At 42.1% G+C, this 27,107-nt stretch overlaps 1 protein-coding gene across 2 annotated transcripts in view; it reads right to left on the bottom strand.

Moving 5' to 3' along the window:
• Positions 1-2,636: 2,636 nt before the first annotated feature.
• The window catches only part of rb1 (retinoblastoma 1), a 274,361-nt gene continuing 249,890 nt past the window's right edge, over positions 2,637-27,107 (bottom strand). The window contains exons 21-27 of one of the 2 annotated variants that reach the window (XM_068040271.1): positions 24,602-24,706; positions 23,628-23,741; positions 23,028-23,191; positions 21,906-21,936; positions 20,989-21,131; positions 20,758-20,810; positions 2,637-5,038 (exon numbers count right to left, since the gene is read on the bottom strand). In XM_068040271.1, coding sequence (XP_067896372.1) covers positions 4,965-5,038; positions 20,758-20,810; positions 20,989-21,131; positions 21,906-21,936; positions 23,028-23,191; positions 23,628-23,741; positions 24,602-24,706 — 684 coding nt within the window. In that variant the 3' untranslated portion in view covers positions 2,637-4,964. Of the gene's footprint in view, positions 5,039-10,779; positions 10,802-20,757; positions 20,811-20,988; positions 21,132-21,905; positions 21,937-23,027; positions 23,192-23,627; positions 23,742-24,601; positions 24,707-27,107 lie in introns of those variants that run through there. The other variant, XM_068040272.1, reaches the window with a different exon arrangement.

Genomic DNA, 27,107 nt, shown 5'->3' on the forward strand with positions numbered 1-27,107 from the left:
GAGGATACTGTCAATCATTTATTCAGTATTGCTGAAGTTATTGGGCACACAGACGAGCAGCACACACAAATATGGGTAGTTACCTGGGATCCTGGTACACCCTGTACGTAAAGCTCGTTGAATTCTGTTTGGTATCTGTACCATCATGAGACTTGCATGCCTGAGCAGTGGGCCGCTCAGGGTTGATTTGAAATGGAAAGTGAATGGAAAGAACTCTTGCACCTCTGCTACAATACTGAACAGGCAGCCTGCAGCCTTTTGCTATTCTGCTGATGCCCCAAAGATTGCCGTTAGAGCTTGTGTTGTGTGGTAAACAAAGTACCAGAAAATAATTCAAGTAAATTGACTTGTTAATAGATGGGGTCAGTTTATTCAGGCATAGGACTAGGACGATGATAGAAATGACAGAATTTTACATTGTTTGAAAGTGATATAGTTCAGTCTGAAACTAGGATCTTAAATCTGAACAAAGGAAGCTGTGAAGGTAACTAGGAGCAAGATGACTATGGTGTATTGGGAAAATAAACTCAAAAGATTTGACAATAGGTAGGCAATGGCCAGTATTACATAGTCTACAACAAATATACATTCCTTGAAGACACAAAAACTCAACAGGAAGACTAATCAATCATGGCTAACAAAGATAAAAGGACGGAGAGAGAAAACAGGGAACTACAGACCTGTTACTTTGACGTCAGTAGTAGGGAAAATGTTAGAATCTATTATAAAGGATGTGATAATTAGACAGTTGAAAATAGTGGTAGGATTGGGCTGAGTCAACATTGATTTATGAAAAGGAAATCATATTTGACAAACCTGTTGGGAGTTTTTTTGAGGATGGTACTTGTAGCATAGATAAAGGAGAACCAGTGGATGCAGTGTATTTGGATTTTTCAGAAGGCTTTTGATAAGGTACCACCCAGGTTAGTAAACAAAATTAGAACACATGAGGTTGGGGGTAATATACTGCTATGGATTGAGAATTAGTTAACAGACATAAAACAGAGTAGAAATAAATGTGTCATTCTCAGGATGGCAGGCTGTTAGTAGTGGGGTACCACAAGGATCAGTGCTAGGTCCACAGCTGTTCACTATCTACATAAATGATTTGGATGTGGGGACCAAATGTAATATTTCCAAATTTGATGACACTGTGCTGGTGACACAAAACTAGGTGGGAAAGTAAGTTGTGAGGAGGCTTCAAAGGGGACTTGGACATGCTAGGTGAACGGGCAAGAACATGGCAGATGGAATATGTGAAGTGAGCCACTTTGGTAAAAAAAAAAACAAAAAGGCAGAGTATTTCTTAAATGGTGAGAGATTGGGAAGTGTTGATGTCCAAAGGGACCTGGATGTCCCTGTTCATGAGTCACTAAAAGCAAGCCTACAGGTGCAGCAAGGAATTAGGAAGGCAAATGGTCTGTTGGCCTTCATCGCAAGGGGTTCTGAGTACAGGAGTAAAGAAGTCTTGCTACAATTGTATAGAGCCTTGATGAGACAACATCTGGAGTATTGTGTATAGTTTTGGTCTCATCTAAGGAAGGATATACTTTCCATAGAGGAAATGTAGTGGAAGTTCACCAGATTAATCCCTGGAATGGCAGGATTGTCTTTTGAGGAAACTGGGCCTGTATTCGAGAGTTTTGGAGAATGAGAGGTGATCTCATTGAAACTTACAAAATTCTTACAGGGCATGACAGGGTGGAATGTTTCCCCTGGCTGGTGAGTCTAGAACCAGGGGACATGGTCTAAAATGGCCTACCCCTTATTCTGAGACTGAGATGAGGAGGAATTTCTTCACTCAGAGGGTGGTGAATCTTTAAACTTCCACAGCCCTTTAAGGTAGAAAATTCCAATCAATGAGCATGTTCAATACAGAAAACGATAGATATGGGGATAGCGCAAGAAAGTGGTGTTGAGGTGGATGATCAGCCATGATCTAGTTGAATGGTGGAGCAGGCTCAATGAGCTGAATGCCCTACTCCTGCTCCTATGTTCCTAGAACTAGAACATACTGGTACTAACACCACTGCATGTGTCAGATAATATGCTAACAAAAATGTACAGAACACTTCCAGCTGGCCAAATGTGCTGTGCCAAGTCTACTGGGCAGGCTAGGTGAATGGGCAAGAACATGGCAGATGGAATATAATGTGAATAAATTTTGTGCTGCATTAACACTCCTCCTCCATTCTGACACATTATAAAATGAATTTGATAACCTTATGCTAAATAGAAATGGGCTTTCTATGAAATGATTCTAACATTGAGGAATGGGATAGGAAGGAGTTGTCAGACATTTGGCCCACTGAGATACTCTGCAAGGGCAGCTTCACCTTTTTGATTCCAGTTTCCTGTCCCACCTGTAGATTTGCATCTTAATATGCGTCACCAGCTTTAAAATAGAGCAAGAAATTAAGTGATTGGCCCAGTGTTACTTCACTGTGCCAATTTAGGTTTCATTACATCACTTCAAATAGGTGAAACAATGTTGCACTATCGAGTTCTTACATCACTGATTGGGAGGCAAATGACAGCAACACATCTGCAGGAATTCTTTTTCAAAAATTGATAGGATTCAGAAGCACAAGATCTGTTGGCCAATCTTCAGATATAACAAAAACCAATCTTGCACAGACACTTTACAGATTTTTATTCACTATATATATATATATATAAAAAAAATCAATCTATAAAAACAGTACCTTAATGTGCAGTACAAATAGATTTCTTGCTGAACAAATCATGAGTACAGATTTCTGTATACTTTTCATCAGAAATATGGAACGATATTTAAACCACATACTGATTAACCATTTTAGTTCAATGATAACTGGTACCTATGGGTCATCTGTATGGATTTTGTCAAGCTGTTACAGACAGGAACAGTTTCCAAGTTCTCCCAGTCAGCTGTCAGAAATACAAAGCAATCCATCTGAGTTATTAATACTGCCTACTCAGAGCGCAATTGTAGAAGCCCAATATTACAGCACGGATCTTACTTCATAATTTGTTCATCAAAATGTTTGAGACCTTCAGCAACATTTTGTTTTAGTAGTCTGCATTTCAATCGTGAAGGCTATGTCTTGTATATTTGAGGTAAATAAGCCAGTGCTTAGTGTGGCTTAATATTCATGCCTTCGTAAATAATGCTATTGCATGTGCTGATAACCTCTGCAAAATTAAATAGTGCATCAGTTTAAAACTCTGAAAAACAAAATCTGGTACTGTTTCAATGCACAAACCAAAAGCAATAGTGCATTTTGCCATATCTTTACATCGTACTCTTATAGAGATCTGCCTTGGCTCTGTGGTAGCATTTGCACCTCTCAGTCAGATCATGGGTTCAATCAAGCCCCACTTCAAAGCACATAATCGAGGCTAGCACTTCAGTGCAGTACTTGAAGGAGTCCTGCACAGTCAGAGGTGCCGTCTTTAGAGTGAAATGTTAAGCAGAGACTCTGCCCTCTCAGGTGGATGTAAAAGATCCCGTGGCACTATTCAAAGAAGATGGCCAGAGAGGTTCTCCTGTGTCCTATCCAATATTTATCCCTCAACCAACACTTAAAATCGATGATCTAGTCATTTATTTCATAGCTGTTGGGACTTTGCCGTATGCAAATTGGCTGCCACATTTCCTGCATTACAACTATACTTCAAAAGTACATTGGCTGTAAAGCGCTTTAGGACGTCCTGAGGTTGTGATAAGCGCTATATAAATGCAAGCTTTTTCTTATGTTTTATTGCAAACTTTAAGCACTTGTATCAATACCAGAACCAAAGTTTTGATAGGCACATTTGCTTGCAACTTGAAGTCAATTCAACTACAGACAAACTCGTTTGTAAAAAGTAAAATACCAGACATAAATAAAAACATTAATAAAATTGAAACTGCACACATTCTGTGCAAATGCTACATATTTAGGGCCATATTTTCCTCCTTTGTGAATAGAGTGTTAATTGCCTTTATTTCATTGGTTTTTACAGACCTATATTAAAATTGCAAGTGTGATGAATTCATTTAACATGGAATTGTTAATGGAACTTAAAAAAAAAATGGCCAATCTGAACCTTTAACAATGGGCCTTCTACATCTTAACTGGCACTTAACCAGTAGAAATGGCAAATATTTTGTACATCTAATTGCAACATTTTTTTAAGATAGTTTGATGAAATTCCATTTCATTACGGTCCCGATGAACAGCATATTTAAGAAATGCAAAGAACATTTGGAACAGGGCAGATGCAAATTTATGCCGAATACAAAAAGTGTAGCTACAAATCACAGAATCACTGAGAGGACACAGCAGGAGCATCACAACTTGAACAGAACATCAAAACTGAGGTAAGAATAGCATCCTGTCTTTTTATGCAAATGAAGTATATAATGAATTTAAAAGTGGGGGTTGTTACATCTAAGAGTTACTGGATGTAGCAAGTAATGTTGCATCAGTTAAAAACAGCAGACTAATGCAAATTGCATTAGACATGCCAGAGAAAGAAAGCATAGATGAATGGGGCTGAAGATTTAGCAGAGTGGAAGTTGCCAAGGGCCAGTTAATACTCCGTGCAGGCCTGGTGTGCTGAATGACCCTTGCACATTGCTGCAGGATTCAGATTATTCCAGGGGGTCATTTTTGTAAACACTCAGAGCAGTGGTAAAATCAGAAAGGAAGATACTTTCTTCCATCAGTCCTGTTCCATTGTTTACTCAAACTCACTAAATTTTGCACAAAGAGGAAAATATGACCCTTAAGGCATAGTGTTTAGCAAAAGAATTCTCTAAAATGACTTAAGAAACTCACTAACTGGAGTTTATAAAAGGAAATAAACTCCTGGTAAAACAAAATCCGGGGAAGGGAGGGAACATAAATCAACCATGACCAGAACTGTTGAAGACACTGCTGCAGAGGATCATGCTCAAACGGGTGCTGATGCATTCGAGTCAGATGAGGGGGCTAAAGTCAGTTTTCCTCCCTCTTCACACCACCATTCCCATCTTTCAGTTTCTGCTCTTGCATCTTATTTCTTGTGGATGCTGTACAAGGGATATAAATAAAACTGTCAGAATGAAAGAATCCTATCTGTATTACCTAGATTAAAGGGACTACACCAGTTTAGAATACTCACTTATATTAAGGAGTACTGAAATTATAATATGGGTAGAATTTATGATCTAAATTTTACAGCATCCGTTTTATCCATAGATGGGGATCACATCCATTCACATAGCTGAAAACTCACAGAATATATCATGTTAAGTGACTAGACTTAATGGCTGCTGATCTCTGCCACATTACACTGCCCTACTGGTGACCAACAAGGGCACTCTGAACCTAATAAATTATTTTACAAGTCTATTTATCTTTTGGAGAAAAGGGAAGTCAACCTGACTTCTTAACCCATCTTCCCAATTCCTTTGTCATTTGCATCTTTAAAGCAACTTTTCATTAATTCTCTTTATACATCTTAGATTACATCACTTCAAAGTCTCCTCTGTTCCAAAGAAACTCTCAGCCATTCGTCGGGCAGGATTTTTAGGGCCCCCCAACAAGGTCAGGAACAGAGGCAGACAAGGCCTGAAAATACTGGCGACAGCTGGCATGCCCACAAGAGGCAGGAAGCCAGTTAACTCATTAGAAATAAAAACAAGAAATGCTGGAAATACTCAGCAGGTCTGGCAGCATCTGTGGAGAGAGAAGCAGAGTTAACGTTTCAGGTCAGTGACCCTTCATCGGAAGGTCTAATGAAAGGTCACAGACCTGAAACGTTAACTCTGCTTCTCTCTCCACAGATGCTGCCAGATCCGCTGAGTATTTCCAGCATTTTTTGTTTTTATTTCAGATTGCCAGCATCTGCAGTATTTTGCTTTTATTTTAGGCTCATTAGAAGTCTTGTTAAGGGCAATTAATTAAGGCTGACAGATAATTTTCCTGTCAGCCTCCAGTTTCCCAATGTGACGGAGAGGGCAGTTTAACTGCCTGGAAGCAGGCATCCAGTGGCAGGCCAGTGGGCCAACACTCCAGGCAGGCCTACAGGTCCTCCCTGCATGCTGGTACAGGCAAAGGCCACCCTGGAGAGGAGTATCACCCCCCCACACCACCCCGCCCTGCTCTCAACAGTGGTGGCCTGGCTGCTTTTTTCCAGATTTTAATTAATTTTTTTTTAAAACAAGTTGGTGAGAGGCCTTCATGTTGATCCATTGCAGGCTGCTGCTCCTCTCAACCTGGAAGGCCTCTGATTGGCCTTTCAGCTTCCAGAGCTCACTTGCTGCCCTTAATTGGACAAGGAACCTGTCTCCATGCCAATTAAGGGGACACCCAGGTTAAAATCCCAATAAGTGATTGTTTCCCCCCAGGGGTGAGTTCAGGACCTGGACTCCTGGCTCCTGCTTCCCGCCCTCAAAGCAATAATTAAGCACAGACTTTCAGTACTTTAACTCATGCAGAAAACAATTTAACAAGCGGGAAATAAAATCAAATAGACGAGTTATAAACTGGGGATAGACTGAAGTAATGGGTGGGGATAACAAACAATAAAAAACACAGGAGAGCAAGTAGTGTTAAAGAAAAAGGTTCAAATGCATGCACTGCAATCCAGAGAGTGGGGGAAATAAAATAAAGTAAAATATTTTACAGGAAGCATTAACAGAAACCTATTTGGAAACTGGACAAGAATGGAAAACAAACATATCGGGATATATAGAGAGATAGATAGATAGTTTGGGGCGGGGGCGGGGGCGGGGGCGGGGGGGGGGGGGATTGAAAAGATTAAGGAAGTAGGTGGAGTGGTAATAATAGTTAAAAAGGGTACACATGTTTCAGAGAGGGATGTAGATGAGGAAGTAGTACAGACAGAAGATAGTTGGAGATGAAAGGTTAAAAATAGGGCTTGTTACAGTAATAGAGTGGTATTATTACACACCTCAAAATTATGCGAAAGAAATTAGTAGTCAGATTAGTGAGATGAGTAGGCACAACAAAATAATTCTTTTAGGAGATTTTAATTATCCATTTATCATTTGGGACAGAGGAAGAGTAAATGGAGGAAAGGGAATGGAATTCCTAATGTATACAGGACTCCTCCTCAAGCAGTGCATTAAGTCTATGAGGGCAGAGGCTTTGCGAGATACGTTTATGAGTAATGAACCAGCTAAGATAGATGAGCTAAATGTGGGCAAACACCTTGGGAGTAGTGATCACAACAGGATGAGATTTCAAATCTCAGTAGTAAGGGAGAAAGTCAGTACAAAACTTAAAACACCAGACTGGACTACAGCACATTTTAGAAAGATGAGGAATGAGCTGGCTGAGCTGAAGTGGGATGAGAAATTGGCACATAGGATTGTATAGCAAAAGTGGGATGGTTTTAAGAAAGAAGACTGCAAAGCTACAGAATAAGTGTATCTCATTAAAAAAGCTACTAGTACTTTTATGATGCCATGGATATAAAAAGAGGTTAAAAGCCAATTAAAAGTTGAAGATGCTAGCCAATGAGGCCTATAGAATAATTATGAAAGAAAACTAGAAAATAAAAAGAGGTCAAGAGCATGAAAACAGTGTATGAGGGAAAGATTGCAGACAAACTTCAAAAAGAACAGTGTATCAATAAAAAAAAAGAAAAAGTGAGGTGGAATCTGAAAGGAACGATTGTCAATTTGTAGAGGATGATCGAGAAATGAAAGATAAATTTTATAATAGGCAGAAATGTGAAGATTAAAGATTAGATTGGATAGATAGATGAAGGAAAAGGGGATAAAGGGCTGTGGGACAGGGATGATACTTGCAATTAGGACTATTTGCTAGTATGAAGGGTAAATACTGGTTGAGCCAAATGGCCTGTTCCTTGTTGTAATTTCTATGCATATAATTTTATGGCTAGAACTGCACACAGATGGGGCCACAATAACATGATATTCATCAGCAATACAAACATTCTTGACCTCTATTCTATCCCTCTGATATGACAACCCACATTAGTTTTCAACCGCAGTATTGCAAAGAATGACTGCTTTTTGAATTATCCACAATTATGCCAAGATTAATTTAGTTAATTCTGCAACCATTCTAATTTTTGCTATGGATGAAATACTTAGTGATAAAAGTGATAGCCGGATAATCAATAACACAAGATCATAATCTCAACAAGGATGCCGATTATCACAAGACTATGAACTAATTCTGAATTCTTTAAAAAAAAATGTCCTGTACCTTTAAGATAAACATGAGAAAAATGTGAGAATGTACAGTATCAGGCCTGTTTCTGTGCTGTATAACTCTATGACTCTATCACTAAATTACTGCAAGGATTGAGAAATAGGAGCATGTCAGGACATCTCCTGTGGTACACTATTACAAGAAATGACAAGGTCATGCACAAACACATTGCAAATCGTTGACAGCATGACTGGGTGGGAACATAATCATTTCCTGAGGCTGGAAGGTGTATGAGGAGAGAAAGGCAAGAAATCTCCGTTTAGTCAAATTATTCTTCCATTTGTTGTGGAACAGTTCTCCTCACTTTCCTGAGAGTACATACTAATTCTAACTCGTCTTGTATATGTCATGTGCCATCGTCTCAAGTGCAGGCAAGGTCACTGACTCTCTCACTTTCTGACACAGGATAATTTATTGTACTGGAATGAAAGACTGAACAGGATGGGGCTCTTTTCTCTAGAAAAGAGAGGACTGAGGAAGAACCCAATTGACATCTGAACAATTATGAAGGGATTCGAGAGAGTAGACATTTGTGTGGAGACCAAAACTAGGTGATAAATGTAAGATAGTCACTACTAAATCTGATAAGGAATTCAGGAGAAACTTCTTAAAGAGTGGTGAGAATATGCAACTCACTAGCACAGTGAGTGGTTTCAGGTGAATAGCATAGATGCATTTAAGAGGAATCTAGATAAGTACATGAGGGTGATAGGAATAGGATATGTTGATGGGATGAGACTAAGTAAATTGAGTGAGGGGAGACTCATGTGCAGCATTAATCAGTTTGGCCAAATTACCTGTTTCTGTGCAATCTACGTACTTTCTGCAAGTTCAAGCCAGCTGTAACCTTTGTACATTTTTTTATTACTTACATATGAAGGAGGTAAGGCTGGCTGTGACTTGAGCACCAATTTACCATGATGCAGAGTACATCTGAGGTGATAACTCAGATTATGGGGTAGTATTTATATCTATTTGTAAATTCTGGCATGGGTTTAATATCAGAAAATTGGAAATCATGATGGAATAAAAGAGCAAATTAGGCCAATTATTGGGGGCAGGGAGGGTTGATCCAATTAATCAGCCGTGATCTAGCTGATCATCTTTCTGCAAATTGCATTATTCACACACTTGGACTGACGGTTAATCTACACTGGTGGCATAAAGTAAGTTATGATGGGAGACTCTTCTAAAATTGTTCACAGTCAAAGTGAGTGTGCACTCCAGTATCCTGGAATGAGTGAGTCTACATGGGGTTGAAGGTTAGTTCCGCCATACACCGATACAGTTCCATCTTTTACATGTATAGTTTATAGTTTGATATATTTTCCTGGCAGTGTTGGCAGCAGCTTATAAGAACATAAGAAATAGGAAGTGGAGTAGGCCATACAGCCCCTTGAGCCTGCTCCGCCATTCAATACAATCATTGCTGATCTTCTGCCTCAACTCCACTTCCCTGCCCACTCCCCATATCATTCGATTTCCTGAGACACCAAAACTCTGTCTGTCTCAGTTTTAAATATACTCAATGATGCAGCATCCACAACCCTCTGGGGTAGGTAATTCTGAAGATTCACAACCTCCATGTGAAGAAATTTCTCATCTCAGTCCTAAATGATCGTCGCCTTATCTTGAGACTATGTCCCCACGTTCTAGATTCCCTAACCAGGGGAAACAAGGTCTCAGTGTCTACCCTGTTCAGCCCCTTCAGAATCTTGTATGTTCCAATGAGATCACCTCTCATTCTTCCAAACCTCAGAGTGTAGGCCAAATTTACTCAGCCCCTCATCATAGGTCAACTTCTCATCCCAGGAATCAATCTAGTGATCCTTCGCTGTATCAAGTATATATTTCCTTAAATATGGAGACCAATACTGCACACAGTACACCAGGTGTGGTCTCACCAAAGCCCTAGACAATTATAGCAAATCGTTGTTATTCTTGTACTCTAATCCTCTTGCAATAAAGGCCAGCATTCCCTTTGCTGTCCTAAATGCTTGCTATATCTGTGTGCTAATTTTGCGTTCCTTATACAAGAACACCCAAGTCAATTTGAACATTTAAAAGTTTCACGCCTTTTAAGAAATATTCTGCTTTTCTATTCTTATGAAATGAACCTCTCACTTCCCCACATTATACTCCATCTGCCAACCTTGTTGCCCACTCACTTAAGATATTTATATCTCTTTGCAGCTCGTGTCCTCCTCACAGCTTACATTCCCACCTGTTTAGTATTGTCAGCAAACTCAAATACATTACTCTCTGTCTCTTTGTCTAAGTCGTTAAATATAGATTTTAAATAGCTGAGGCCCCAGCACTGATCCTTGCTGTACTCCACTAGTTACAGCCTGACAACTTTAAATGCCCTGTTTTATCTCTAGTCTCTGCTTCCTGTCTGTTATTTAATCCTCTATCATGCTAATATATTACCCTGAACTCCATGAGCCCTTATCTTGCATATTAACCTTTTGTGTGGCATCTCATTGAATGCTGGTGAGTGCATGAAACAGTGGAGTTATTAAGCACTGGCTTCTTCCTCACACTTTCTGCTGCTTTCGTCACCCAGGGCCAAGACAGTCCCTAAACTGGAGGACCAAGACAAAAGCTATTTAATAATTCGGCAGAATCCAGTTATCATATCTGATTTAGCCAGTAACACAAATGATCACTATGACTGATTAATCAGTAAGGATGATCCCCAATGTCTACTGTACCACTGGTGCTGATGAATCAGCAGCTCAGCCTGTCCTCAGATTCTCCTCTAATGAATTGATAAGAATGATTATGCTTTTATTTTTACATTCCATTTTGGCCCAAAACTGATACTGCTGATAACAGTTGATAACTGTAAGGTGCTAAAGGATGTCTTACACAACAGTACTGGCTTTGGGCTGAAAACGATTGGAAAATAAAGCACTGAGGGTGTTTTTGCACAGCGGCCTGACTATTAGTGTAATAAAGTATTTACATGTGTGATTTATGCAGATGGACTCATTGCAGAGATAGAACTGAACCAGGGAGCTACAGACCATTTAGCCTATCAGTGGTAGGAAAGACACGAGAACCACTGTTAAAAGATCAAATAACAAAACAGCTAGAGACAAAGCATATAATATATTAAAAAAATCAGCCTGGAATCTAGAAGGAGGGTCATGTTTGAACAAACCTAATGAATTCTTTGAAGATGCATCAGAAAGAACAGACCAGAGCAATACAGTGGATGTGGTATACATGGACTTTCATAGAAATATAGAAAATTTACAGCACAGGAGGCAATTCCACCCATCGTGTCTGTGCCGGCCATAAGAGAGTTATCCAGCCTAATTTCACTTTCCAGGTCTTGGTCCGGAGCCTTGTAGGTTATGGCACTTTAAGCACATTTCTTTTTTAAATGTGCTGAGGATTTCTGCCTCTACCATCCTTTCAGGCAGTGAGTTTCAGAACCCCACCACTGTCTGGGTGAAAAAATTACTCCTCAAATCAATGCCCTCTAGTTATTGACCTCTCTGCTAACAGAAACAGGTTCCTTCCTATCCACTCTATCCAGGCCCCTCATATTTCTATACACCTTCTCTGTTCCAAAGTAAACAATCCCAACTTATCTAATCTTTCCTCATAGCTAAAATTCTTCATTCCTGGCAATAGCCTCGTAAAGCTCCTCTGTACCCTCTCTAGTGTGATCACCTCCTTCCTGTAATGTAGTGACCAGAACTGTACACTAACTGTGGCCTAGTGTTTTGTACAGTTCTAGCATAACTTCCCTGTTCTTATAAGTTATGCCTCAGCCAATATAGCAAAGTATCCTGTGGGCCTTCTTAACCACCTTATCTATTTGTCCTGCTACCTTCAGGGATCTGTAGGCATGCACTCCAAGGTCTCTTTGTTCCTCTAAACTTCTCAGTATCCTAACATACATTGTGTAGTCCCTTGCCTTGTTTGCCCTTCTCGAATGCATTACCTCACATTTCTCCAGATTGAATTCCAGTTGCCATTTTTCTACACACCTGAGAATCCATTTATATTTTCCTGCAGTTGACAGCCTTCTTCCTCACCATCAACCACGTCAATTTTCATATCAGCTGCGAGCAGCTTAATCATGCCTCCTACATTAAGTTTAAATCACTGATATATACCATAAACAGCAAGGGAGCCAGGACTGAGCCCTGCAGAACCCCACTGGAAACAGCCTCCCAGTCATAAAAACACCCATCAACCATTATCCTTTTCTTCCTGCCACTGAGACAATTTTGGATCTAACTTGCCACTCTCCCTTGGATCTGATGAGGTTTTAATTTCTGATCAGTCTGCCAAGTGGGACCTTGTCAAAAGTCCTTTTAAAGGCTTTCAGAAGAGCTTTGATAAGGACTCATATAAGAGACTCATTACAAAGTGTGGAGTTAGATGTCAAATAGTGGGATGGTTTGAAAAATGATGACAAAACAAAGAACAGAGGGGAGGAGTTAAGGGAAGTTCTTGGATTGGTAGAAAGTGAGAGGTGGTGTCCTGTTGTTCACCATATACATAAATTATTTTTGACTCAGGAGTTGGATGTATAGTGCTGAAATTTATAGATGATACTATATTGGAGGTATAGCTAATGAGCACAGCACAAAAGTACAGAATGAACTTGGCCTGGATTTTGCCGTCAGCAGAGAAGTGGCAGCACTCGCTGCTGACTTTGAAGAAAGCTGCCCAAAAAGATCTAATGATATCTGTGGCGTGGATTTCACTTTTCCCAACATTAATTTCATTCTGACCCCAACTATCGGGGATATCTGGCGTCCAGCAAATTATGTCATCAAACAGGCTACGCAGCCAATCACTTTGAAGAATTCTCAGAGTAAACAAGGAAATAAGAAGCACTGATTATCCTCACTTTTTAATCATTTTAGAGAGAGCAAAATAAAGATTGGGACATGCACATGAAATTAATGTAGAAGCTGAAATATCATACAAAGTTGAAAAAATTTTACAAATCTAGTGATTTATCATGGAGAACTTTGACATTCCACAAATACAAAATTAGTTTTTCAGGGCCTGAGAGAATGTTCAGCAGTAATTATGACTTATTATGCTGTTAAAAACCCAACTACACCTCTTTCAACGGGGGATAACTTTTTCAAAGGTTTTTATGGCGAGACGAATAGTGTTAGAAGTGGAAGTTCACTTCAATCCAAATGATTTCTAAGATTTCCACCTGTGAGAATATCTGATAGCAACTGCTGGATTTTCATGTTTAACTGTGCATGTGCAGACGCCAAAAGTTGCCATCAGTTTCACAGAGCAATGACGGCAAAAGCCGACAGTTTCGCATTCATTATGACGGCAAAATCCAGGTCACAAGTAGGCTTGCAGAATGGAGAGATAAATGGCAAATTAAACTCAGTGAAGTGTGAGATGGTTTAAATTGATAGGAGGAATAAAGAGGCCACTTATTCTTTGGAAGGTCAGAGACTAAACACAGCACATTTAACAAAAGAGATCTGTGAATTCTTTTGGGCCTCCTTATCTCGAGAGACAATGGATACGCGCCTGGAGGTGGTCAGTGGTTTGTGAAGCAGCGCCTGGAGTGGCTATAAAGGCCAATTCTGGAGTGACAGGCTCTTCCACAGGTGCTGCAGAGAAATTTGTTTGTTGGGGCTGTTGCACAGTTGGCTCTCCCCTTGCGCCTCTGTCTTTTTTCCTGCCAACTACTAAGTCTCTTCGACTCGCCACAATTTAGCCCTGTCTTTATGGCTGCCCGCCAGCTCTGGCGAATGCTGGCAACTGACTCCCACGACTTGTGATCAATGTCACACGATTTCATGTCGCGTTTGCAGACGTCTTTATAACGGAGACATGGACGGCCGGTGGGTCTGATACCAGTGGCGAGCTCGCTGTACAACGTGTCTTTGGGGATCCTGCCATCTTCCATGCGGCTCACATGGCCAAGCCATCTCAAGCGCCGCTGACTCAGTAGTGTGTATAAGCTGGGGATGTTGGCCGCTTCAAGGACTTCTGTGTTGGAGATATAGTCCTGCCACCTGATGCCAAGTATTCTCCGAAGGCAGCGAAGATGGAATGAATTGAGACGTCGCTCTTGGCTGGCATACGTTGTCCAGGCCTCGCTGCCGTAGAGCAAGGTACTGAGGACACAGGCCTGATACACTCGGACTTTTGTGTTCCGTGTCAGTGCGCCATTTTCCCACACTCTCTTGGCCAGTCTGAACATAGCAGTGGAAGCCTTACCCATGCGCTTGTTGATTTCTGCATCTAGAGACAGGTTACTGGTGATAGTTGAGCCTAGGTAGGTGAACTCTTGAACCACTTCCAGAGCGTGGTCGCCAATATTGATGGATGGAGCATTTCTGACATCCTGCCCCATGATGTTCGTTTTCTTGAGGCTGATGGTTAGGCCAAATTCATTGCAGGCAGACGTAAACCTGTCGATGAGACTCTGCAGGCATTCTTCAGTGTGAGATGTTAAAGCAGCATCGTCAGCAAAGAGGAGTTCTCTGATGAGGACTTTCCGTACTTTGGACTTCGCTCTTAGACGGGCAAGGTTGAACAACCTGCCCCCTGATCTTGTGTGGAGGAAAATTCCTTCTTCAGAGGATTTGAACGCATGTGAAAGCAGCAGGGAGAAGAAAATCCCAAAAAGTGTGGGTGCGAGAACACAGCCCTGTTTCACACCACTCAGGATAGGAAAGGGCTCTGATGAGGAGCCACCATGTTGAATTGTGCCTTTCATATTGTCATGGAATGAGGTGATGATACTTAGTAGCTTTGGTGGACATCCGATCTTTTCTAGTAGTCTGAAGAGACCACGTCTGCTGACGAGGTCAAAGGCTTTGGTGAGATCAATGAAAGCAATGTAGAGGGGCATCTGTTGTTCACGGCATTTCTCCTGTATCTGACGAAGGGAGAACAGCATGTCAATAGTCGATCTCTCTGCACGAAAGCCACACTGTGCCTCAGGGTAGACGCGCTCGGCCAGCTTCTGGAGCCTGTTCAGAGCGACTCGAGCAAAGACTTTCCCCACTATGCTGAGCAGGGAGATTCCACGGTAGTTGTTGCAGTCACCGCGGTCACCTTTGTTTTTATAGAGGGTGATGATGTTGGCATCGCGCATGTCCTGGGGTACTGCTCCCTCGTCCCAGCACAGGCATAGCAGTTCATGTAGTGCTGAGAGTATAGCAGGCTTGGCACTCTTGATTATTTCAGGGGTAATGCTGTCCTTCCCAGGGGCTTTTCCGCTGGCTAGGGAATCAATGGCATCACTGAGTTCCGATTTGGTTGGCTGTATGTCCAGCTCATCCATGACTGGTAGAGGCTGGGCTGCATTGAGGGCAGTCTCAGTGACAGCATTCTCCCTGGAGTACAGTTCTAGGTAGTGCTCAACCCAGCGGTCCATCTGTTTGCGTTGGTCAGTGATTATGTCCCCCGATTTAGATTTGAGGGGGGTGATCTTCTTGATGGTTGGCCCAAGAGCTCTCTTCATGCCATCATACATTCCTCTGATGTTTCCGGTGTCTGAGGCCAGCTGAATATGGCTGCATAGGTGTTGCCAGTAGTCGTTTGCGCAACGCCTAGCTGTTCTTTGTGCAGTACTTCTGGCTGCTTTAAGTGCTGCGGATGTTAAATCGCTGGGGGCTTTCTTGTAGTTCAAAAGTGCAATGCGCTTAGCGGCTATGACAGGTTCCAGCTCTTCATTATGAGATTGAAACCAGTCTGCATTTCTCTTCGCACTTTTGCCGTAGGTGGTCAAAGCTGACTCATAGATGGCGTCTCTGATGTGGGCCCACTTGGTCTCAGCATCCCCTGTGGGAGTGTTTTGAAGGGCTGTTACAAGTGAATTTAGAAATTTTTGTAACAGCTGTGGGTGAGAAATTCTGCTCGTGTTGATGCGCGGGTGGCCCTTCTGCTTGGAATGATGCAACTTCTTTGGTCTGAGTCTAACCTTGCTGCACACCAGGGAGTGGTCGGTGTCGCAGTCCGCACTGTGGAAGCTGCGTGTGATTTGAACACTGTTTAAGGCGGCTCGCCTTGTGACAATGAGGTCTAGCTGGTGCCAACGACGTGATCTTGGGTGCCTCCATGAAACCTGGTGACAGGGTTTAGTGTGAAAGAACGAGTTGGTGATGCAGAGGTTATGATAGGTACACAACTCAAGCAGTCTCTGCCCGTTCTCATTCATCCTTCCAACGCCATAGCGCCCAAGGCAGGAGGGCCATGAGTCATGGTCGGCCCCAACCCTGGCATTAAAGTCCCCCAGCAGGAATAGGTGTTCGGTGTTGGGGATGCTGCTAATGATGTTATGGAGTTGTTCACAGAACTGGTCTTTAGCTTCAGGTGCGGAACAGAGTGTTGGAGCATAGATGCTGAGTAGGTGTACTGGACCAGAGGTGGTGAGCAGTCGGATGGACAGTATGCGTTCCGAGCCATTTGAGGGAGGCTCTATCATGCTGAGCAAGGAGTTTCTGATGGCGAAGCCCACTCCATGCTGTCTTGGTTCTTCAGGATCCCTGCCCTGCCAGAAGAAGGTGTAGTCTTGCTCTGCTAGAGAGCCACTCGCGGGGAGGCGAGTCTCCTGAAGTGCTGCAATGTCCACATTGAGTCTACTGAGCTCGTTGTTAATGATGGCGGTCTTCCGAGAATCGTTGATTTGTGTAAGGTCTTCCGACAGGCCAGGACACATAGTTCTGACGTTCCAGCTTGCAAAGCGAAGGGCTGGTACCTTCTTTCCTTTTTTCATGTTGTTTGGTGCGGTGTATCAGTCCACCTTTCGGGCAATGACCCTGAGCTCCAAGCACCCATTGAAGCAGGCAGACTGTGGCGGGACAGAACCTTATTGACCGGGGGCTGCCCGGTTTGAGGCGGGCGGTAGCTGTCCAGTGAGGTGCAATGACCTCTCCCACCGACAAAGGCAACCCGTGGCGCCCAGTTTCTACGCCAATTTATCTGGACTTATAACCCGTAACTGCTGCCTTCCGTGTTGTTTCAGTCGCTGTGAGGCAACTATGGAGTGACCTCTCCATGGCGCATGCCTGGGCAAATTTATGGAGGTTGAGAGTTGCCCAGTCGTCAAAACCCCCCTCTCGGCCTTTCTGGTGAGGTCCAAAGGAGTGCAGGACACGACGTTTGGCACCAGTATGGCTGCAGGAACTGCCGGAAACATGCCAAAGGTGACACATGACCGCCTACGGGGTTCCGCTCCGGATTTTCTGTTAGGGTTTACTCCCTTAGCCTTGGTCTCTCCCGAGACGCCCACAAGGCAGTGGGGTTGTTGGGGCCCCTACACAGGTGTAGGATGGTGCCGGTGGGAGGAGGGGATGCAAGGGGGAGGGGTAGAGGGTGGGGGTGGGGGGGGGGTGCAGGGGAAGGGGGTGCGTGGTGAAGATGGTGCGGTGGGGGGGGCGGGCTGGGACGGGGTTGTGAGGGGGTGAGCTGAGAGGGTGGAGCAGGGAAGGGGACGGGGGTGGGGGGGGGTGGAAGGGGGGTAAAGGGGGGGGGGAGGGGGGGATACAGATACATAAATCACTCAAGGTAACAAAACATGTTGATAAGGCCATAAAAGAGTACAAACAACGTCCTGGGTTCATTTCTAGAGGAATAGAATATAAAAACAGGGAAGTAATATTAAATTTATATAGAACCTTGGTTATACCACATTTGAGTGCTGTGCACAGTTCCGATCTCCATACTGCAAAAAGGATATTGAAGCACTAGAGAAAGGGCAGACTAGATTTACAAAGACGTTACCAGAATTGAGAGAATGTAACTAAAAGGACTGACTGAGCAGGCTGGGAGTCTTTTCTGGAAAACAGAAGGCTGAAAGGAGACCTGAGGTCTTTGAAATATGAAGGGTTTGACAGGGTAGATGTAGAGAAACTGTTTCCACTTGTGGGGAGTCCAGAACAAGGAGGCATAATTATAAGCGAATCACTGGCTGAAAAAATACAGAATTTAGGAGGTATTTCTTTACGCATAGAGTGCTGAAAATGTGGAATATGCTGCCACATCGCATGAGAGGTACATTTAATGGGGACTTGATACATATATGAAGGAGAAGGGAATAAGGGAATTTGGACAAATGGCCTGATTTTGTGTAACTATTCAGCACATGTGCAATGTGGTTGTACTGATTGCTTTGCCAGCAGTTCTCCGCCACTGAGACATTGGCTTCTCCTTGTCAATTACATTGGTGCGGGACTGCAGTCACATATAAGGCAGACTGGACAAGGGCAGGAGGTTTTCTTCCCGAGAGGACAAGTGGGTTTTTACAACAATCTGACATCTTCATGGCCACTTTTGCTGGTACCAGCTTTTTATTTCCAGTTTTGTTAAAACTGAATTTAAATTCTCAAACTGGCGGGATTTGAACTCACCTCCTCTAGAATAAGTCAAGTAACATAACCATTAGACTAGCGTACCCTTACAAAAATACATAAAAGCATTTGCAGCACACTGAGACTGAGCAATTAACTGAACAGCCATTTAACTGTTTAACTGCTTATAGTCCGGGCAGTGCTGAGTCAGCTTTCCAATCCCTTCATAGGCCAATTGTCGCAGATGAACAACATTACAACTGAGGCAATTGTTTTTCAGCAATGGGGAACAGCTAACAAAGTGATGAGTACAACCGAATTGAAGTACTCTGATCACCGTCAATGGGGCTTCTACTGCCCTGCAATTCCTTGACTGAAAATCATCACTGCTGTGGAATGCCTCCCCACCAGATGCCCTTTATTTCCCTTCCTCTAAGTGACTGATCACTACAAATGGCACTCACTACATCTACTTTCTGCTGTATTCTTTTTATGTATAGTTTTAGCATTTATGTTATTTTAAATTTGTCTATTGTAAACATGTTGAAAACAGATTGCAATATACAGCATATTACAGATAATATGCTGCCAAATAGATTGTAATACTGTCTCATGAGCTGAAGATATGTGTTGCATAGATTCACCTACATGGCTGTCAGCTTTGTTACAAATCTAGATGTACCACACCCACTTTAATGTGCTCCAAATGTTTACTGAATAAGAGTGTGAAGATTGAAAATGAAATTCAAACACAATAGGTTAGATTATGATCAGCAAAGAAACAGATCTAGTTTGAAGTATGGTAGTTCAAAGAAAAGGAACGTTAAATACTGTAGATTTTAGTTCAATCATATATGTGTAAGTTAAGAACACAGGAAAGCCTGAACAAAAAAAAGGGCCTCTCATCATGCAGTCTGCTCCATCCACAGCACATGCAGGACAACCTCAATCATGAACCATCCCTCCTCCCAACTATACTCGTTTCCAAGAACTGGATGATTACGCACCAAGAAAATACTCTGCAATATCTGAAGTACAACTCTCATTCTATTCAATATTTTAACACATACAGAAAACAAACAGTGAAGGCTGAATAGTAGCATCTGCCACATTGATGTCTACAATAGGGTTGCATGGGGCGGCACAGTGGTGCAGTGGTTAGCACCGCAGCCTCACAGCTCCAGGGACCCGGGTTTGATTCTGGGTACTGCCTATGTGGAGTTTGCAAGTTCTCCCTGTGACCGCATGGGTTTTCGCCGGGTGCTCCTGTTTCCTCCCACAGCCAAAGACTTGTAGGTGATAGGTAAATTGGCCGTTGTAAATTGCCCCTAGTGTCGGTAGGTGGTAGGGAATATGGGATTACTGTAGGGTTAGTATAAATAGGTGGTTGTTGGTCAGCACAGACTCGGTGGGCCAAAGGGCCTGTTTCAGGGCTGTATCTCTAAAAAAAAAAATGACCTTGGGTCTGAATTTGGTTACCTGTTAATATTTACAAATATAAAAACAATTGATCATCGTGCTTTGTAAAAGCCCATCTATTAAAAGATACTCTCAATTAAAGCACTGGCAGTATTTCCACTTGGGTGATAAGTGAGTGTGCTAACCAGCAACCAAGGGTCTGACCCGCCTCAGCATGTGCAGTTGAAATAGCAACCCTGTGCTTCTTTTAGCCGCAAGGTTCCTACCAGTTCCCTGCCATTCAACCTAAACTACTACGATTAGTAAGATTTCACTCTGGCATCAATGCTGGGCCAAATGCCACAAAATAGAAGGGCTACCACCCATCTTTACTTAGATTTAAAAAAAAAGCCCATCTGTCTTACTATTTCATCTCAAAGTTTTCTGGTTGGGTCAACCTTTACAGGGCTGAGGAAAAGCTTTTGTTTGGTTTATGGATTGGACATCCTTGCTTTTTTCTGCAGAATATAACAATGAATCCCTGAATGCCTTTCATAGTCTGCTAGGTCTATTCATATCTGGTTTCATGAAACTCTAAAATATCTGCCTGCAACTGAGATATAAACACGGTTGCTATGCAAAATAATTTGATTCAGGGTTTCTACCTCTGAGGCTACAAGGCCTGCCTCAGCAAGTTATTCCTCTCTCAACAGCAGGCCGAGAACTTGCAGAACTAGTCATCACAGCTGGTTAATTACAGTGCTACATCATCACAAGATACTCAAAACAGCATCTTCATCACATTGATAACTTGGAAATAAATTGAAAGCACTTACTCATTTCAGCAATCTTTTGCTGCAGTAGTTTGGACTCCCCAGACAAGTGCTTGCTAAAAGGCAGAAAAACAAAGTAAACATAAATCCAAATGTGCAAATATCTTAACAAAATGAATCATGTGGGAATCTGCTACAATCTATGAATACTTCTCTTGAAATAAAGTGAAAAATTTTTTTGTTGATTTGTGATCAAATATATAACAGAGCAGCACAGCAGTCTTTATTGTTTACCTGCCGTCTGCCTCATCTTGTCCATCCATATCGAAACGAAGCCTTTTCAGTGGTTTTGGCAGACTTCCTGCATCTCCAGCCCGCTTCAGATGACGATCACTGCAACTCACCAACTGATTGATCTTCTGGAATTTTTCTGGCGACTGAAACAATGACCATCAGTTTGGCGACAATTACTGGACAGATCATGGTCCAGCTTGGGAAAAAGGAATGTACATTTTCCCCTTTTAACACAAAACTCCTATTTTGTTTCTTTCCTCAATCTACATAGTTTTCCTTCAGTCAAGGACTGATTCCCTGGCCAATTCTCCATGACCACCATCACCCTGTAGATGTACACCTAGACCTAGTACTGTAAACTGGGATTAGATGGTATACACAAGGGCAATTTAGTGGTACATTCCTGGTTATACTGGATACGATCAGCTTGATTTGTGCACTCCTGTTACTATTTGGGGAACAACTCAGAAGCTGATAAGTCCTGTAGTGACATTTACTGCGATTTGTGCAAGGAATTGAGTACTGCCTGATTATTGTCATCAGATGAAATACAAAGTGTCAAAATATGACTGGACATTGCTGGATTTTCACACTTGTTGACATGGGATTCAAACCAAAGCCCACAGAATGGGATTCCAATTCTACTGGATATATGCTGGATTATTAATGCACTGAAAAACATGTGTTAATATCTTTACTCGCTAATGTCAAAGCATAAATGTTAGGGATACAGGAAAGGTCATTACATCAGCTATGTGAATTGAACAAATAATTCTATGGTAAGCGCCTAGCTCAATATTAATTTTGATATTTTACATTTGAAGAAATTAATTTGGACGCAATGTAGCATAAAACATTTAAGAAGCTTTAACCAAAGAACTCCACACACAAAATAGATTTTAAAAAGTACCACTCACCCCAAATGGTTCCCCAATAGACACTAAGATTCTGTGAAATCAAATAATGATTCATCAGTTATGTAAAAATACAGATCATATATATATATAATATATATACACACAGGGCATGCATGAAATTATAGGTATACAGGAAGAGAATATATAAAAATAGAGGTAGTATACTGAAGGTATAAATATATATCCAACATATAGAGGGTATACAAATATAAAAAGAATCTAAAGATCTGAATTGTATCGTATTAAATTATATAGAAAGCATACAATTGTAGGTGTTATAGAGAATATAAAAATACAGAAATAAAGTAATAAAAGTACATCTGTGTATAACAAATAGTATATGAATGGTGCATAAAAATATAGTATATATAGAACTTGTATAAACATTTAGATACCATAGAGGGTATATAAAATACAGAAAGTATAAAAATACAGGTATTATAGAGGGAGGATAGAAAAATAGGACATTTTATACTGAACCATTGAAAAAACGAATTCTGTTCATTGATAACAGGAATAATTTAGCTATTTTTGCAAAGTATGCAGCCCATTTCTGGTCAATGACATGTTGTTTATAACCAATAAAATCATGTGAAGGAGGGATACCTGTTATTCAAATGTCAACTGTGTAAAAAAAACCTAGCATGCTGCAACATAAGGTGATACAGGGAGTTCAAGAAGCTTCCGGAAAAATAACAATGAATAGTGTCTATCTGTTATTATATTCCTGAATTGGTCCGAAAATTGTCCCCTGGAACTTTTTAAAGTTTTTCTCAGTTGATTGCCCCAGGTTCTTCATTTGCTAAGGAAATGATCTTAAACACTAACTAAAACATTTTTAGAGGCATTCTACCTTCATGAAAAGGTGACAGACAACCATATTTGCTGTTTTAAAAACTAAAATGCAATATGAGCATCATTTGAATAAATCACTGCCTAACTTGCATATTTAATTATCATGATAAAATGACAAGAAAAAGGTGAAAGACCATCAGTAAAAGCAATGCACCTTTAATAACACAGCAGTGGACATTACCTTTTGGGCTGTATTTGATATCAGTATCAGAAACGCAGACACAATACAAGTTGTGGCTCTGACCTGAAAGTTCGGAAAATACTCACCGTGTTCTCGGGGTCAGTTTTGTGGGGGACAGCAGTCCATCAGTTTTGTATGGACTCTTCAGTGGAGACACATATATGTTGTTCCCACCAGGCACACGCAATGGAGAGCTTGGAAAACCAAATGAACTGCGAGGAACTTGAGGAATTGGTGAAAGCGTTGGTGGCTGTTTGAAAGAGATATTAAAGAACAAACTCACAAACAAATCTGGAATCAGAGGACAGAAGGAGGCCATAAAACATAGTCATCTATTTAATGTTAAGCTATATACTTCAGAAGGATCGAGGTACACATTTTTAATTTTAATATTTCAACTGAATACAGTAGAGATATAAAAACAAACATAATTATCACTTTATCAATTCTTTAGTGGTTGAACATAAAACTCTGTTGAATTATATTTAACAGCAGGTGGTTAGAGAAGAACAGTGGATTCCTGTCAGTGCAGACTGCTATATTTCATGGTATTTCACTCAGTCACAAATATCAAGAATGGCACTGAAAATGTCAAGAATGATTAGCTACTCAGCTGATACATACAAGGTCATGTAAGACCCTCCCTTCTGTTAGTGTATACTATATAGTATAATATAGCTACTTACACGGGTCGAAGCATACTGAAGGATGTTGGTTTTCAGCCTCTGCATGAACACCAGGTTGTAGAAGCCTATTATGGAATCATACTGCTCTTCTTTGATCAGTACATGTTTGAAGGTCTTGAGGAGAAAGAAAATGAATGACTGAATTAAAAATTTAAACTTACAGAGCTGAACTAAAAGTGTCACAGCCCTAATGCTTCAGTAGAATTTGTCAAGGCTAAGTACTTGAAGAATTAGCATACTGTGAGACAACCCATTGTTTTGAAACAGATGTTATTCAGCAGTGAATCAGGTAACATCAAGGACATCAGATAAGGACATGATGAACTAGGTTGTTAGCTGTCCTAATTCCACAATTCCATGACTAAAGAAACTCGCGTCGGATGTTCAACACAAAACTTAACAAACTGAACTACAAAGATGCTGCTGGGGCATCTTTTAGCTACTTGTAATCCATAATCAAGAAGATTAGATTTTGCATTGAAATAGAATTAGAAAAGTATGTGAAAGCATTTGATATTTTCTTGAGGAAGCAGGGAATGAGGCTGGAGGTGTGCAAGTTTTATTCTTTCTCAGAGGGGAATGGACTTGCGGAACAGCATTCCAGGTGGTAAGGACTGACTCCTTGCAGTCTTTCCAGGAGTTAGATGCAGTATTAGAAAACTATGAGAACACAGCAGAGGGAAAGTGGCATTTTGAGTAATTACCAATGGCTCAGGCCCTCCTGGGGCTCGTTCAATTGGCTTTAAGGGCTTGGAGAAATACTTTTGCTAGAGGATTCCTGAATTGGCCACAAGTCTCTCTTTTTCCGGTGGAAGGGTGTGGGGAAGGATGGGAGGCACAGGGCCGAATCAGCAAGTGTTGCAAGCAGACATCGGCTTTTCTTGTCTTCAGCATGTAATGTTTTTAAGGTGGGGGGCAAGGGCGTGCAATATAAGCCCCAATAAAACAGAAGCTCTATAGCTTTTCTGACTTACCTCTTGACTTGTATTTGGCAAGTCCTTGTAGGCAGTAACGATAGTCTTGAACCTAAGGTCTATGTTCTTCACCTTGCAAATGGCATACATGGAACACATCATTATCTGTTAAAACACAGTTAGGCTGTTTAATATACACACAACACATAGACAAGAAGCTTAAAACATACTTACAACTCTCAGAATTCTCACCAAAATACATTTGGTTTGTGGTTCTAGGCACTGCTCCTTTACTGTAACATGATTTCGTGAGAAGTACTGTATTATAGTGAGGGTGTTGAAGGAAATAACAGCTTAAATATCACTGGACTAGTAACCCAGAGATCCAGGGTATTGATCTGGAGACATGGGGTCGAATCCCACCACAGCAGAAGGTGGAATTTGAATTTAATTAATAAAAAAATGTGGAATTAAAAGCTAGTCTAATGATGGCCATGAAACCATTGTCGATTGTTGTAAAAACCCATCTGGTTCACAAGTGTCCTTACCTGGTCTGGCCTACAGATGACTCCAGACCCACAGCAATATGGTTAACTCTTACATGCCCTCTGAAATGGCCTAGCAAGCCACTCAGTTGTACCTAACCGCTACAAAGTCAATAAAAAGGAATGAAAACGGACGGACCACCCGGCAACGACCAAGGTACCGGAAATGACAACGGCAAACCCAGCCCTGTCAACCCTGCAAAGTCCTCCTGACTAACATCTGGGGGCTTGTGCCAAAGTTGGGAGAGCTGTCCCACAGACTAGTCAAGCAACAGCCTGACATAGTCATTCTCAAGAATCATACCTTACAGACAATGTCCCAGACACTGCAATCACTATCCCTGGGTATGTCCTGTCCCACCGGCAGGATAGACCCAGCAGAGGTGGCGGGACAGTGGTCTACAGTAGGGAGGGAGTTGCCCTGGCAGTCCTCAACATCGACTCTGGACCCCATGAAGTCGCATGGCTTCAGGTCAAACATGGGCAAGGTAACCTCCTACTGATTACCACCTACCGCCCTCCCTCAGCTGATGACTCAGTACTCCTCCATGTTGAACACCACTTGGAGGAAGCGCTGAGGGTGGAAAGGGCACAAAATGTACTGTGGGTGGGGGACTTCAATGTCCATCACCAAGAGTGGCTCGGTAGCAACACTACTGACCGACCTGGCCGTGTCTTATAGGACATAGCTGCTGGACTGGGTCTGCGGCAGGTGGTGAGAGAACCAACAAGAGGGAAAAACATACTTGACCTTGTTCTCACCAATCTGCCTGCCACAGATGCTTCTGTCCATGACTGTATTGCTGGGAGTGCCCACCGCACATTCCTTGTGGAGACGAAGTCCCGCCTTCACATTGAGGATACCGTCCATCGTGTTGTGTGGCACTATCACTGTGCTAAATGGGTTAGATTTCGAACAGATCTAGCAACGCAAAACTGGGCATCCATGAGGTGCTGTGGGCCATCAGCAGCAGCAAAATTGTACTCAACCACAATCTGTAACCTCATGGCCTGGCATATCCCCCACTCTACCATTACCATCAAGCCAGGAGACCAACCCTGGTTCAACGAAGAGTGCAGGAGGGCATGCCAGGAGCAGCACCAGACATACCTCAAAATGAGGTGTCAACCTGGTGAAGCTACAATCCAGGACTACTTGCATGCCAAACTGCGTGAGCAGCATGCAATAGACAAGAGCTAAGCGATCCCATAACCAACGGATCAGATCTAAGCTGTGCAGTCCTGCCGCATCCAGCTGTGAATGGTGGTGGACAATTAAACAACTAACTGGAGGAGGTGGCTCCACAATTATCCCCACCCTCAATGATGGGGGAGCCTAGCACATCAGTGCGAAAGATAAGGCAGAAGCATTTGCAACAATCTTCAGCCAGAACTGCCGAGTTGATGATCCATCTCGGCCTCCTCCTGAAGTCCCCAGCATTACAGATGCCAGACTTCAGACAATTCGATTCACTTCACGTGATATCAAGAAACAAATGAAGGCACTGGATACTACAAAGGCTATGGGTCCTGACAATATTCCGGCGATTCTACTGAAGACCTGTGCTCCAGATCTAGCCACACCCCTAGCCAAGCTGTTCCAGTACAGCTACACACTGGCATCTACCTGGCAATGTGGAAAAGTGCCCAGGTATGTCCTGTACACAAAATGCAGGACAAGTCCAACCTGGCCAATTACAGCCCCATCAGCCTACTCTCAATCATCAGTAAAGTGATGGAAGGTGTCATCAACAGTGCCATCAACAGCACTTGCTTAGCAATAACCTGCTCAGTGACACCCAGTTTGGGTTCCGAAAGGGCCACTCAGCTCCTGCCCTCATTACAGCCTTGGTTCAAACATGGACAAAAGAGCTGAACTCAAGAGGTGAGGTGAGAGTGACTGCCCTGGACATCAAGGCAGCACATGACCGGGTATGGCATTAAGGAGCCGTAGCAAAACTGGAGTCAATGGGAATCGAGGGAAAACTCTCTGCTGGTTAGAGTCATACATAGCGCAAAGG

This window comes from Heterodontus francisci, chromosome 10 (assembly GCF_036365525.1).
Source record: "Heterodontus francisci isolate sHetFra1 chromosome 10, sHetFra1.hap1, whole genome shotgun sequence".
NCBI lineage: Eukaryota > Metazoa > Chordata > Chondrichthyes > Heterodontiformes > Heterodontidae > Heterodontus > Heterodontus francisci.